Source organism: Leptosomus discolor, chromosome 26, assembly GCF_034619465.1.
Source record: "Leptosomus discolor isolate bLepDis1 chromosome 26, bLepDis1.hap2, whole genome shotgun sequence".
NCBI lineage: Eukaryota > Metazoa > Chordata > Aves > Leptosomiformes > Leptosomidae > Leptosomus > Leptosomus discolor.
This window is the reverse complement of record NC_141416.1, coordinates 3,015,706-3,028,276: the sequence shown is the minus strand read 5'-3', so window position 1 is coordinate 3,028,276 and position 12,571 is coordinate 3,015,706. Positions and strand designations below refer to the sequence as shown.

At 63.2% G+C, this 12,571-nt stretch overlaps 1 protein-coding gene across 1 annotated transcript; it reads right to left on the bottom strand.

Moving 5' to 3' along the window:
• Positions 1-6,781: 6,781 nt before the first annotated feature.
• On the bottom strand, positions 6,782-10,834 carry MCL1 (MCL1 apoptosis regulator, BCL2 family member). Its single transcript, XM_086478406.1, has 3 exons — positions 10,222-10,834; positions 8,090-8,337; positions 6,782-7,595 (listed from the first exon to the last, which is right to left on the bottom strand). Exons 1-3 carry the CDS (start codon positions 10,832-10,834, stop codon positions 7,479-7,481), a joined length of 978 nt encoding a protein of 325 aa, XP_086334532.1. The 3' UTR covers positions 6,782-7,478.
• Between the last annotated feature and the right edge of the window lie 1,737 nt (positions 10,835-12,571).

Genomic DNA, 12,571 nt, shown 5'->3' with positions numbered 1-12,571 from the left:
CTTCCCAATAGCTCCTTGCCCTGTATTTGCACCCCTGAACCCCCTGCGTAGGCTGGGAGTTGCTCTTCCGAGCCCTTCCTCCAATGTCCCACAGGCTCTGGGCTCTGCTACAGGCCCACGCAGGTAAGTGGATTCCAGACCTTGCAGCCCGGGAGGGGCTGCCGCAGGCTGCGAGGGCTCTCGGGACACCACGGTACCTCACAGGCGGTGCGGAAAGGCGACGAGCTGTCCCGTGCCCTGAAAAACACTGTGCCCGATACGCCTGCTGCTGCCTTGAGAAGTGCCAAACCTGCAGGTACAGAGGCGTACGAGATGCTCACCCTGAGCCCTGCTAGTGATCTTACCGTCAGTCTTACAGAGAAAGATGATGTCCGCAACTTTAACAATACCCAACAGAACCAGTGAAAAAAACCAAGGTTCCTTCTACAGTAAACTCAGAAATGCCAAAAGAACACAATGCACCTAAAATTTAAAAAAAAAAAAAAAAAAAGAATGCAGAATATTAAACCACCTTGCAAGACCTGATTCTGTGATAGGGACTCAGGAAGGGTTCTGAGGAAAAAAAAAGGGTGAAAGTGCCCTCCCGAGCTAAAAATAGGGCTCTGGGGCACTGCCCATGTCTCAGGAGAGCTCAGCGAAGGCAGCAGAGGGAGCTTGACAGGGGCAGACAGACCAAAGAAGCCTCAGAGGCACAATGAGGAACTCCAAAGGGGATTTCAGTGGAGTACAAATGTCATCAGGGGAGCAGGGGCCAAATGGAGGTACCCTAAATGGCAAAGAGGGGACTGAACAGAAGAATCCCAGACAGCATAGAGGACAAATCACATGTTCTGGGCCTCAAAGAAGGTATTAGGAATGGTGCTGAGGGAGCAAGAGGGGTCCAAGGTGCACTACAGAGATGAGAGAGCGCTGGGGTGCCCAAGGAAGGTCTCATCATGAAAGATGTTCCCTATCGCTTTTGCCAAGCCTCGCCAAAGCCTGCGAGAGGCCCTGCTGCCTTCCAGAGCCCCCAACAGCTCCTGCCAGGCTTTGCTGACACCCGTGTGGGGCTGTTCTGCCCTCCCGTGTCCAACAGCTTTTGCCAGGCTTTGCCAACGCCTGGGCAGGGCTCTGCTGCCTTCAAAAGGGTCTGTCGGCTTTAGCCTGGCTTTGCCGAAGCCCATGTGGTGCCCTGCTGCCTTCCCAAGGGTGCCGGGGCTTTTGCTGGGATTGCCAAAACCTGCCAGGGGCTCTGCTGCCTTCCGGAGTGCCCCGGGGCTTCCACCAGGCTTTCCTGAGGTCCGGGGGGGGGCTCTTTGGCCTTTCCAGAGTGTCTTGACAACTTCTCCCAGGCTTTCCCGGCGCCCAGAAGGGGCCCTGCTTCCCTCCAGAGTTGCCTGGGGCTTTCACTGGTCTTTGCCAGGGTCTGCGAGGGTCCCTGCTGCCTGCGAGAGGTGCGCAGGGCTTTTGCCGACACTCGGGATGAGGGGGGGGTGCTCGGGGGGGGGGGGGGGGGGCTGGGTGGAAGGGGCTGGAGGCTGGATTTGGGGCTGGGTGGCGAGGTGGTGCTGAGTATGGTGCTGGGTGTAGGTGGTGCAAGAAGGGGTGCAGGGTGGGGAGGGCGGGGGGCAGCGCCGGGTGGGTGTAGTGTGGCTGTAGGGATCGCAGGTGGGCACAGCGGCTGTCGCGGTGCCCTGCGGTGCTCAGCCAAGCGCAGGCCAGGGGTGCAGCACAGGGCAGTGTTGTGCCCGCCCGAGGGTGCCAAGGGGACACTGATGGGGACACCAGAGCAGATTAAGCAGCCCCCCGGAGCAGCCCCCTGGCCCTGTGCCACCCCCCCACCTCTCCCACTGGTTCATCGCCACTGGGAGACCCTGAGTCCCTGTGCCTGGCCATGGAGTGCCCCGTGTCCCCTGTCCCACAGGTGCCTGGGTGTGGGGTGCCCTATGTCCCCCCTCACTATGGATCCCTGGTCCCCGTGTTCCCCATCCCCACACATCCCAAACCACCGGCTCCCCTCCACTTCCCCAGCCCCACTGTTCCCTGGCCATGGGGTGCTCCATGCCCTCTCACCCCACCCCATCCTCAGTGCAGTCCCCACGTCCCCACAGTGCTCCCAAGCGCGCCAAAGGGCACCCAGACATGGGACACACAGTGCCTGTCCCCCCCAAGAGGACTATCAGCACCCTCTGTGCCACCTCCAAACCAGCACGACACACCCCTGCAACACACACACACACACACCCCCCAGTGCCCTGGAGCTCAGTAAGGGGCTGGGGCAGGGCACAAGGGGGGCCGGGGTGTGCCAGGGTCCCGGCCCTGTTTCCCCCCACCAGCAGACAGGAGCTGTGGGGACACATACCTCAATGGGGAGGGGGGGGGAGGGGGTGTCCAGGCCTGGCTCTGTGTCTGCTGCGCTGCTGCGCCCACAACCCACCATCACCACCCCAGAGCCCCCTGGGACCCCCGCAGCCACCCCTGGCCCACAGGATGCCTCCGGGGGGGGGGGGGACGACACACACATAGCAGCCACACGGGGCAAATTAATTGGGTGTCCCCTCTGCTTCCCCGCAGGGACATGGGGGGGGGGGGGACGGGCCACTCATCAGGCAGGACCCCGTCAGGGGCTGTGCTGCTCCGCGACCTGTCCCCCGCGTCCCCGCAGGCAGCGTCCCGCTCGATCCCCGCACCGCTGCGGGGCACCCCACGGGGCGCGTGCATCAGTGCTGGGGTGCACGGGGCCCCCCCCAGCCCCAGCGGGGTGTGGGGCTGGGGCTGAGCCAAGCGGGACGGGGGCTGCGAGCCACCGCGCCAGAGGCGGGGCCGGCCGTGGGCTCGGAGCTGCCAGCCCATTCCTGCGTGACTCCGGGCCTGCTCCTGCCCGGGCAGGGCCGCAGCCACAGCCCCACGCACGGCCCACACCAGCCCCACGCCACCCCACGCCCTGCAGCTGGGCCAGCTCCCCCCGCCCCCACTCCCTGCCCCCACTCCCCCCTATGCCCCCCTCACCTTATAGACCCTATAACTGCAGAGCCCCCCCCCACACACACACACCTGCACACCCCCTTTGCCCTACACCCCTCATACGCCTTGGGACCCTCTCCCCAAGCCCCCCCTGTACCCCACACGCCCCCAGACCTCAATACAGCCACCCTACAGCCGGGAGGGGGCACTGAGGCGGCCAGGCGAGGAGGAGGAGGAGGAGGGCGGCCTTCATCGGGGCAGCCTCCTGCCCGGGGCCGGGCCTGTGGGCCGGGAAGGGAGAGGCGAGGGGGACACGTCTGCTGCCACCGGGTGTCACCCGAGGGCCGGGGAGGGGGATGGGCCGCCGGACGCCTGGGTTCCTGGAAGCGGCCACGTGACTTCCCCATATGCTATTAACGGCCCTTGTTGCTGGGCAGAGCTTCGCCGGGCGGGCCGGGATCGGGGGGGGGGGGGCCCCCCCCCACCCGACCCGGGCACCCCCAGGGCGGCCAGCGGGGCCCGAGGCCTGGGCTCAGATCGGGGAGGGGGCGGGAGCCCGCCGGTGCCAGCGGCCCTGCGACGGGGAAGGACCCCCAGCGACCACCCGGCTGGCCGGGCCGCACGCCTTTCCAGGGGGAGCCGGGAGGGGCGGGGGCTGAGGCCGGACAGGCTCGTTACAGGAGTGCAGTGACCCCCCCACCCCACCCTCCACTGGGAACCCAAGGGCTGAGACCTGACAGGCTCGTTACAGGAGTGCAGTGACCCCCCCACCCCACCCTCCACTGGGAACCCAAGGGCTGAGGCCCGACAGGCTCGTTACAGTGCAGTGACACACACACCCCCCCCCGCCCCCCCCCCCGCCGCCTGCCGAAACCGACAACGAAATTCTTGTCATCTCAGCCCAAATGAGTCACCCGCCCCCGCGCCCGGCAGCCTCCCCCCCGCTGGGACAATCCCGGGGGGGGGGGGGTGGTCCCCCCCGCTGTGGACACCCTGATAACCCGTATCTGGGGGAGGGGGGCACCGCTGCTGCAGGAAGCCCCTCTCCCCCAAAGCCTCTCCGTTTCAAGGACCTGTCCCCGGGGGGGGTGTGGGGGGTGGGGTGTCTGCCCCTGCCCAGCCCCCCTGACTCGACTCCCGGGGCTCCCCACGGACCCACAACGCGCCCCCCCCCCCCCCCAAGACACTGGCTCTGGGAGGGGGCTGCCCCGCCCCCCCGACGGGGGCCGTGTCCCTCCCAGGGTGGGCTGCGGGGAGAAGCCCCGTGCCAGCAAGGCGGGGGGGGGCGGAGGGGGGGCACCCACCGGGCAGCCCCCCGGAGGGCCAAGGGGCAGCAGCAGCCCGGGCCCCCCCCCGAGAACCAACATGAAACATCACCCGAGCGCCCAACGTCGCCCGGCCAGAAATGGGCAGGAATCGGGTTTTGGGGTTTTTTTGCCCAGCTGAGGGATTTTCTATGTTTGCATGTGCCCCCCCCACTACCCCCACCCCCCAGGAGTGACGTCAATGGGAGCCTTCGACACCACCACCCCCCCGGCCCCAACGCCAGAGGCTGGGGGCCGGGTCCCGGTGCAGCGGGGGGGGGGGGGGCGCTGCTTTTCCAGCACTTCCCATCCCACCGGGGGCGAGCGACCCTGTCCCGAAGCCCCGGGCGAGGGGGGGGGACCCCAAATCAGCCAGGCAGGGCGCTGAAGACGCCCCTGCCCCCATCAGACCCAGCGGGCGCTTTAATTCCCCCCCCCCCCTCCTCCCCCGCGCACCCTCTTATTTACGCAAAGGTTCGGAGAAGCCGCAGCCGGTTTCTGCGAAAAACCCCGGCGGGGGCGGCAGAGGAAGCCCCCGGTTTATCGCCCCGAGCCGGGCGGCGGCTTCCAGGAAGCGCCGGTAGCGCCGACCCCTGCGGCCGCCGGTCCCTTTGCATAGGGCCAGGGCCCGGGCCCGGCTTTGCATGAGAGCCCCGCCACACCCGGCCCAAAATAGCCCGCAAAGACACAGCACTGAAAAAAAACAACCACCACCAAAAAAAAAAAACCCCAACACCCCAACCCACAGCAAAAAAAAAACCCCACTTTGCAATAGCTGCACAGCAGGGCTGAGCCACCGGCTTCTTTTCGGTAGCGAGGGCCTCGCCAGCACGGAGGGAAGGTGTCGCCTCTCCCCCTCTGCAAGGCTCGAGGTTGGAGCCACCGGTTTGGGGCAGGGAAGTGCTTTGCCCCCCCCCCCCAGCAGGGGAATTTTCCAGGCAAGGCTCCCACAGCAGAGCTGGTTGGGGCAGGAGGAAGCTGTTCACCAAACCCCTGCCCCAGTAAGTGCTGCGTGTCACTGGGCTGCTCCCTCCAGCCCCCCACTTCCTCCCTCCTCAACCTGCAGGAATCGAAATTCGGGGGCCGGGGAGGAGCAGGGTCCCCCCTCCAGAGGCCTCAGCCCCGGTGGAGGGAGGGAAAGGGTAACGCTCGAACGGAGTGCATCTTCCCCCGCTGAAGGGGCAAGGAGCACAGTTCAGCCCCCAGCTCTGGGAGGAGCCCCCTCTGCTGGGGGGCTGCGGGCCCCCACCCCACTGCAGCAGAGGGTGACAGGCCCCAGCTACGCCCCGGCACGCTCGGCAGCGCTGCACCCAAAGCTGCTTCAGAGCACACGGGCACCTCACGGACTGTCCCCACCCACACACCCAGGGAAGGAGATGAGCATCTCGGCGCGGAGCAGCTCTGGGGAGCCCCGGTGCGGGGACACGGGACACCCAGAACCCTTCTCCACAGCCCGCAGAGGCTTTCTAACAAGCAGGAGGCCGTGGGCTGCCCCCCAGGCAGCAGAGCAGGAGTGTTCAGCACATCAGCATCTCACTACAGGAAAGGGCGAGTTTTGTACTAGAGGATCGAGAACAAAAAGACATTTATTGACAAAACTAAGTGCTTGTTCAGCAAACAAGCAGGCCTGATAATAGCACCATCGTTCAGGTCGCCATTTGGGTTTCCATCAGGCATCGCTTGGGCTGCAGGTCAAACACCGCAGGCAAGGATGCTCCTCGCTGTGCGGGACCTGGTCCCACAGAGCAGAACTCCCCAAGAACCAGGCGCTCCAGTCGGAGGGCAGAGGCGGACGAGCACTGCAAGCCCGCCAAGAAGCAACGCTCCCAGCTGGGGGCAGGGGCTGAACCCAGGGCCAGCACCGACGGACTTGCACAAGCTGCAGATCCAAGCTGACGAGTTTTATTCTGCTCCAGAGCGTTTACATTCAAACATCAGCTTCATTCGACTCATGGCTTAGAGGATCAAAATGAAGGGAAGACAAGGAAGCAACGGATGCCAGCTTCCACAGCTCCCCACCCCCCAGAAGGGCTAGAAAAAACAAAAAACATTTAAAAAAAAAAAAAGAGAAACATCAACTGTTGCCAGCAAGCCGTGGACACGAGAGTCCACCAGGCCACTGACCCTTGTTGCGCTCCCTGGCAATGTCGCTCAAGTACATCAGAGAAAGGCTCGCTCGGAGTCAAGGCAGGAGAAGGCTTCGCCACAAAAATGCTACTTCACATGAGGAATGAAGTACAGTGCACCCATAAGCAGTTCTACACATTCAAAATTCCTCCTTTTTGTATCATTAGCTCTGTAAAAAATGTACATATTCTACAGATTTATAGATATTTACAGGTTCTCTACAGCCTCCCCACCCCGTGTGGGGTTTTACACGCTCACAAACGCACTCCTTGTTTTTAAACTGCCTGTGTGTGGTGAGTCGCATCGGTGCAGCCGAGATCAGCCAGCCAGGCCAACGCGGCGGCGGCGCCGCAGCTGGCTGCGGTTACAGCCCTGAGCCCCCCCTCGCTCATCCCCCCCCTCGCCCCTCAAGCTCCTCTGCCGGCTCGGTGACCTGGCTGGAGCCCCGCTGGGAGGGAAGGGGCCAGGCAGGGCCCCAGCGCCCCGCGTTCTGGCGGCAGGTGGCACGTCTTGGCCCCTGGCAGGGCTCCACCTGCGCGCAGAGCCAATAGCGGCCAAAGGCCCATTCACCAGCACAGCCGGGGCAGGCCCAGGCTCGTACAACACCCAGCGTTCAAAGCTTCTGCTCCAGCAGCAGGGCTGCAAGCTTAGGCAGGACACCAGCAGCAGAAGACGCTATTTCCAGAAACCCACAACCACAACACTGAAACATCTGCTCCAGGCCCAGCTGCCGTGCCAAGCCCAGGAGGCTTCAGTCCAGACCAGAGCTGCTGGTGCCCGCGGGCTCGCCGCTAAGCAAATCCGTTCCCTCTAGGATAGAGCTGAAGCAGTCCGCCGGAGCTTTGTCATCATCCTCTGGAAAGCAGTAGAGTATCAATTCTTCCACTTTCTGTTCCCAAAGCAATAAATCCTCATCGGTACCCCCAATCTGACCGGATCCCACCTTCCCTCACAGGAAAGGATTGCTCAGGGTATGCCTAGATATCCTCCTCGGGTCACTCCAAGTCCAGCTTCGCAAGTACTCACAGGAGGAAGCGATCAGCTCGCCAGCCCCAAACAGAGCCGGTCCACCCAGAGTTTTGTCCCTCTGCAGCACACCCTGGCTCACCGGATCATGTAGGCTAAGCTCGCTCCCAGTCCAGCCACGCCTGCAAACGCCATCAGTACGTTCCTGATGCTGCCTTCTAGGTCCTCAACTCGAAAGAAGTCGACAAAACCCTCCTAGGAGAAAGAAGGGAAAGTCATTTCCCCAGCAGACACCCTTCCCTGAGACAGGAAAGCCTGGAAAGCCTTTTTCCCCCTGGCAGAGCGGGCTGGGGTACAGCGTGCCCAGCACTGAGTGTGCTCCCCCAGACTCATCACAGCCACAGCCCGCCCCACAGAGGCAGCAATTGGGAGACAGCACCAGAGTAGCTTTGGACCAGCTTCCAGCAAGCTCAGCGCATCTGGGATTGATTCAGCTTTGGGAACGCTGCCCCCTCCGCACTGGGCAGGGGCACATTTTTAGGTCAAGACTACTTCAGGCAGCTCGTTGTGAGGAGCTCCTGAAACACCAGAACTTCAGCTACATGTTTCAGACTGCGGTTTTAACTGGAGCAGTGAGTCATCTCTGTGCTTCGCTGACACATGTGGCTGTCAGTGAGCAGGTCACAGAAATAGGGAAATGTTGGATTGTTCTGCAAAGCTCGCGAGGTTCAGGACAGGCAGTGACTCACCCAGCCTCCCTGGCTCATGAGCCACTCGTGCTTGGATGAGACGAGCGCATCTGTGATGATCCCCGCTAGCGAGCCGATGCACTTCTCCTGGTTTATGCTCTTCAGGTGTTTTGCAACAAAGGCACCAAACGAGATGAGCGTCACCACTCGACCCCAGTTTGTTACTCCATCATTGAACACGTGCGCAGCCACTTCACACACCGACTGCAGATCTTCCTCTTTCTGGATTTCCAGCTTCCGAAGCATTCCTGCAAGAGATGCTCATTTAGCGGCAGGCACACGCACAACACCAGGTGCCCAGCAAGGCCACCAGTGAGCAGACGTGGCCCCCACACTCTGGGTCCAACAGCTGTGAGCGTCACTGCCAAGCTCAGTGGTGGAGAGCAAGTACCTGCCTGCTTCTGCAGAGGGCTCTGCTGCTCACACTCACTTGGGCCAGACAAAACCCAGCCCTTAACCCCTTTGTAGTTCCTTCCTCCCCACCTCAGGCCCAGCTGCCGTCTCTGGGCACACCACACTCCCGTGTCTCACAAGGGCTTTAAAGCCCCACCGCGTCGGACCTGCAGAAGCTGGTGTGCAGCCCGGCACGAGCCCTGCCCCTCAGCCAAAGCAAAGGACAGACACCTACAGCCAGGCAGACATGTTGCTGGTTTATTAACGTCAGTTTAGCAACTGGAACAACAGACTTCACCAGCTTGACCTGCAGTGCTCCTTCATGAATAAGCAAACAAGACAAGCCTTTACGAAACTGAAAGGCGTTGCTTGTTGTTGCTCAAACTAACAGGAAGCCTTCCCAAAGCCAGTTCCTTTTCTGCACACACGAAGGTAACCACCCGTACAGAAGCCTCAGATACCAATGTCAGCTCGTGTTGATCTGAATACTCCTCCCAAGCGTGGCTCGTTCAACAAGCAAGTCCATGAATTTGGCCAGGGTAACAATACACAATCCTTCATACCAGCACAGCTAAGGACACAAGGAAGAAACTCTTTGCATTAAAAAAAAGCCCCCAAAAAACTGGAACATCCTCCTGCAAGACAGCAGGCATTGCACCATATGCTGTCTCAGGAAGAAACACAGACACTACCCCTCTGCCAGGCACCACGGTGACCTGGGATCACACAAGGCATGCCGAAAGCAGCCCCAGCACAAGACCCAAGGCTGGGAGTTCAGCCCCAGCACCCTGACAGCTCAGGCTGGCCCCAAACAGCTCGTTTCAGAGTCACACAAAAACAGGTCAAAATAGTGACTTCTCACTTCCAGTTCATTCCCAGGACACTCTTGGGTCAAGGCCACCTGCTTGCCCAAGCCCAGGCACTGGGGATGAGGTTTCTATGGCTATTCTAGGACTCAACAGAAGTGGGCAAAATACATTAAAATAGCTGTAACTCGAGCACATTGTCTGGGAGAATTTCTCCCCCAGAAACCCTGCTCCCCCGGAGCCAGGGGTGCGAGGAGTCTAAACTCCCGAGCTAACTAATCTTTGGACGCTTAGGACTATTTACATATAGTCATGCTGAGCAAAGCAGGATGCAAGGAGGAACTGGGGCTAATCTGTAACTAGATTATCTCCTCTGCACACGTTACCAGCGGTTTTTCCACCTCCCAATCGAGCAAAGTTCAGTTTCATTTCTCATCACTCCTCAGCTGTTTTAACTCCCTTCAAACCAGGGCGACATCCCAGCCGGCAAATGACCCGGCCGAGAGCTCAGGCGCCCGCCCCCCTGCCCTTGCTGAGGGGTTGGGGGTGGCGCAGAGGCCTTGCTCCAGCCTCAAGGGCCAGCTCGGCCTACGCCTCTGCCGGCCCCCGCCACGCCGCAGCCGGCAGCCCACCCACCTCGCGGGCCCACCCACGCGGCGGGGCGAGCAGAATCTCACGGAGACCCCCATTCCCGTGGCCTCCCCCTCTTTCAGGGGCAAGCCCCCAAACCCCCCAGGACCCCACACAGGGAAGGGACGGGACCGCGGCCTTTAACTCTCCTCCAAACGAGGCGCAGCGGGTCCCAGGCACCCCCGCGGCCTCACACTCCCCTGCCCAGACGGGCCCGCAGCAGGGCCCGAGGCGCCCCCACCCCACACACCGCCCGCTCCCCGCCCCCCCGCGCCCGCCGGAGAGGAGCCGGCCGCCACCCACCCTGGAAGGCGAGCTCGTGTTTCTGCAGGACGCCGCCGCCGACCCTCCGCAGCGTCTCCAGCGCCTTCCCCATCACGGCATCGCCCGACCCGCCGGGCCGACCGGGCCCGCCCAGCAGCCCCGGGAAGAGCTTCTTGGTGCTGGGCTCGGCCTCTCCCGCCGCCTCCCGCAGGTAGCGGCTGATGAGCTCCAGTGAGTCCTGCCAGAGCCCATCGGGCAGCCCGGGCGGGGTGCTGGGCAGCGAGTCCCCCGCCGGGCCGCGCCCGGCCTCGGGCTCGCACCCGTCCAGCTCCTCCTCGGGGCTCCACAGCGCGCCCGGCCGCGCCGCGGGGGGCAGCGCCGCACAGGGGGCCGCGCCGCAGCCAATCAGCGCGCGGGGGGCCGCGCCACAGCCAATCAGCGTGCGGGGGGGCTCAGGGCGAGCGGCGGCCGCCCAGGCCCCTCCGGAGCCGAGCAGTGGCCGCGGTACCTCGGCGGCGGCGGCGGCAGCAGCGGGGGCCGCGGCGGGCGGCGGCGGCGCCGGGCCCCCCCCCGGCGAAGCGGGCGCCAGGGTCGGGCCGCCGCCGCAGTAGAGGTTGAAGCTGATGACGGCGTTCCGCTTCACGGCGAACATGGCGGCCGGTCCGTACCGACGGCGAGCTGCGCGGGCGTGAGCGGCGCTGCAGCTTATATGGCGGCGGTGACGCGAGCGCGGGGCGGGGGGGGCGGGGCGGGGCGGGGCGGGGCGAGGCGCGCCGGTTCCGGTTCCGCTTCCAGGGCCGTTTCCGGCCTGCGGGGGGTGCCGCGGGGGGCGCAGGCCTGGCCGGGCCGCGGCTGTTTGAAAAGGGGAAAAAGAAAAAAACAAAAAAAAAAAAAAAAAGGGCGAAAGAGCCGCCGCCGCCCCCGCGAAGGGGCGTCCCGCCGCGCCCCGTCTGGGCCTTGCTGCGGCCCCACACCGGGAAGCCCCCCCCCCGGCTCCGGTGCTGCCGGGCCCTGCAGCGCCCCTCAGCAGCGCAGGGTACCTCCGTGCTTGTGCCCCCCCCCCCCAGCCCTACCAGGCCCCGCCGTGCCCCCCCCCCCCCAGCGCCACGGGGGGCTGCAGTGCCCCAAGGCCCCTGGCACAGCCGGGCCCCGCCGCGCCCCCTCCAGCACCATTTTCCGAGGGGCTGCGTGTCCCTCACCTGCCTCAGCCCCTGTTTTCTTTCTGTTTTTTTGCAACACGAGGCATCCCCTGGCAAGGCCCTGAGTGTGCAGCCAGTGGGACCGAAGCCCTGGCACACACAGAGAGCCAGGACGCCTTTGCTGGTGCCCACCGAGAGGGCTGCTCAGGAGCAGAGAGCGTGCTGGGCTCTGGCGAGAGCTCCCCTGCAGCGCTGTGTCCAGCTCTGGGCCCCCAGCGTAAGAATCACAGAACGGTTTGGGTTGGAAGGGACCTTAAAGATCATCTCGTTCCAACCCCCCTGCCATGGGCAGGGGACCCCCGAGCTGGATGCAGTGCTCCAGGTGGGGTCTCACCAGAAGGACATGGAGCTGTTTGAGCAGGCCCAGAGGAGGCCACGAAGATGCTCAGCGGGCTGGAGCACCTCCCCGGTGAGCACAGGCTGAGAGAGTTGGGGTTATTCAGCCTGGAGAAGAGGAGGCTCCAGGAAGACTTACTGCGCCCTTCCAGTGCTTAAAGGGGGCTTATAAGAAAGATGGGGACAGAGTTTTTAGCAGGGCCTGTGCCAATAGGACAAGGGGTAATGGTTTTAAACTAAAAGAGGGCAGATTCAGACTAGATATAAGGAAGAAACTTTTTACTCTGGGGGTGGCAGCACAGGCTGCCCAGAGAGGTGGGAGATGCCCCATCCCTGGAAACTTTCAAAGTCACGTTGGACGGGGCTCTGGGCAACCTGATCTAGTTGAAAGTGTCCCTGCTCACTGCAGGGGGGTTGGACGAGAAGAGCTTTGAAGGCCCCTTCCAGCCCAAACCAGTCTGTGATTCAAGGTCACTTCCCACCCGCGCAGCATTTCACCAGGATCTGTCTGGTTCAAGCCCTCTCTGACTCCAGCTCGCTTGGCTGGACATTCATGGGGAACTGCTCCATCTCTTCCAGGCTCTGGTGTGTTGCCTTTTATCTCTCCCATTACTCGAAACCCCCTTCCATCCACCAGCTCCGTGAGGGCTGTGGCTCGTGCCCTCAGGGCCGTGGGCAGGATCCAGCCAGGGGTGTGTTGTGCCTTGTCACCCACCGCCTGGGACACCCTGGGGGCGCTTTGTCCAGTCTCGGCATCGTTGGGACACTGGCTCGCAGTCCTGGTCTTCCCTTGCCACAGGCCCCTCCTTCACCCCTTGGGGCTGAGCCTGATGCCTTCAAAATCTGCCCTGGCT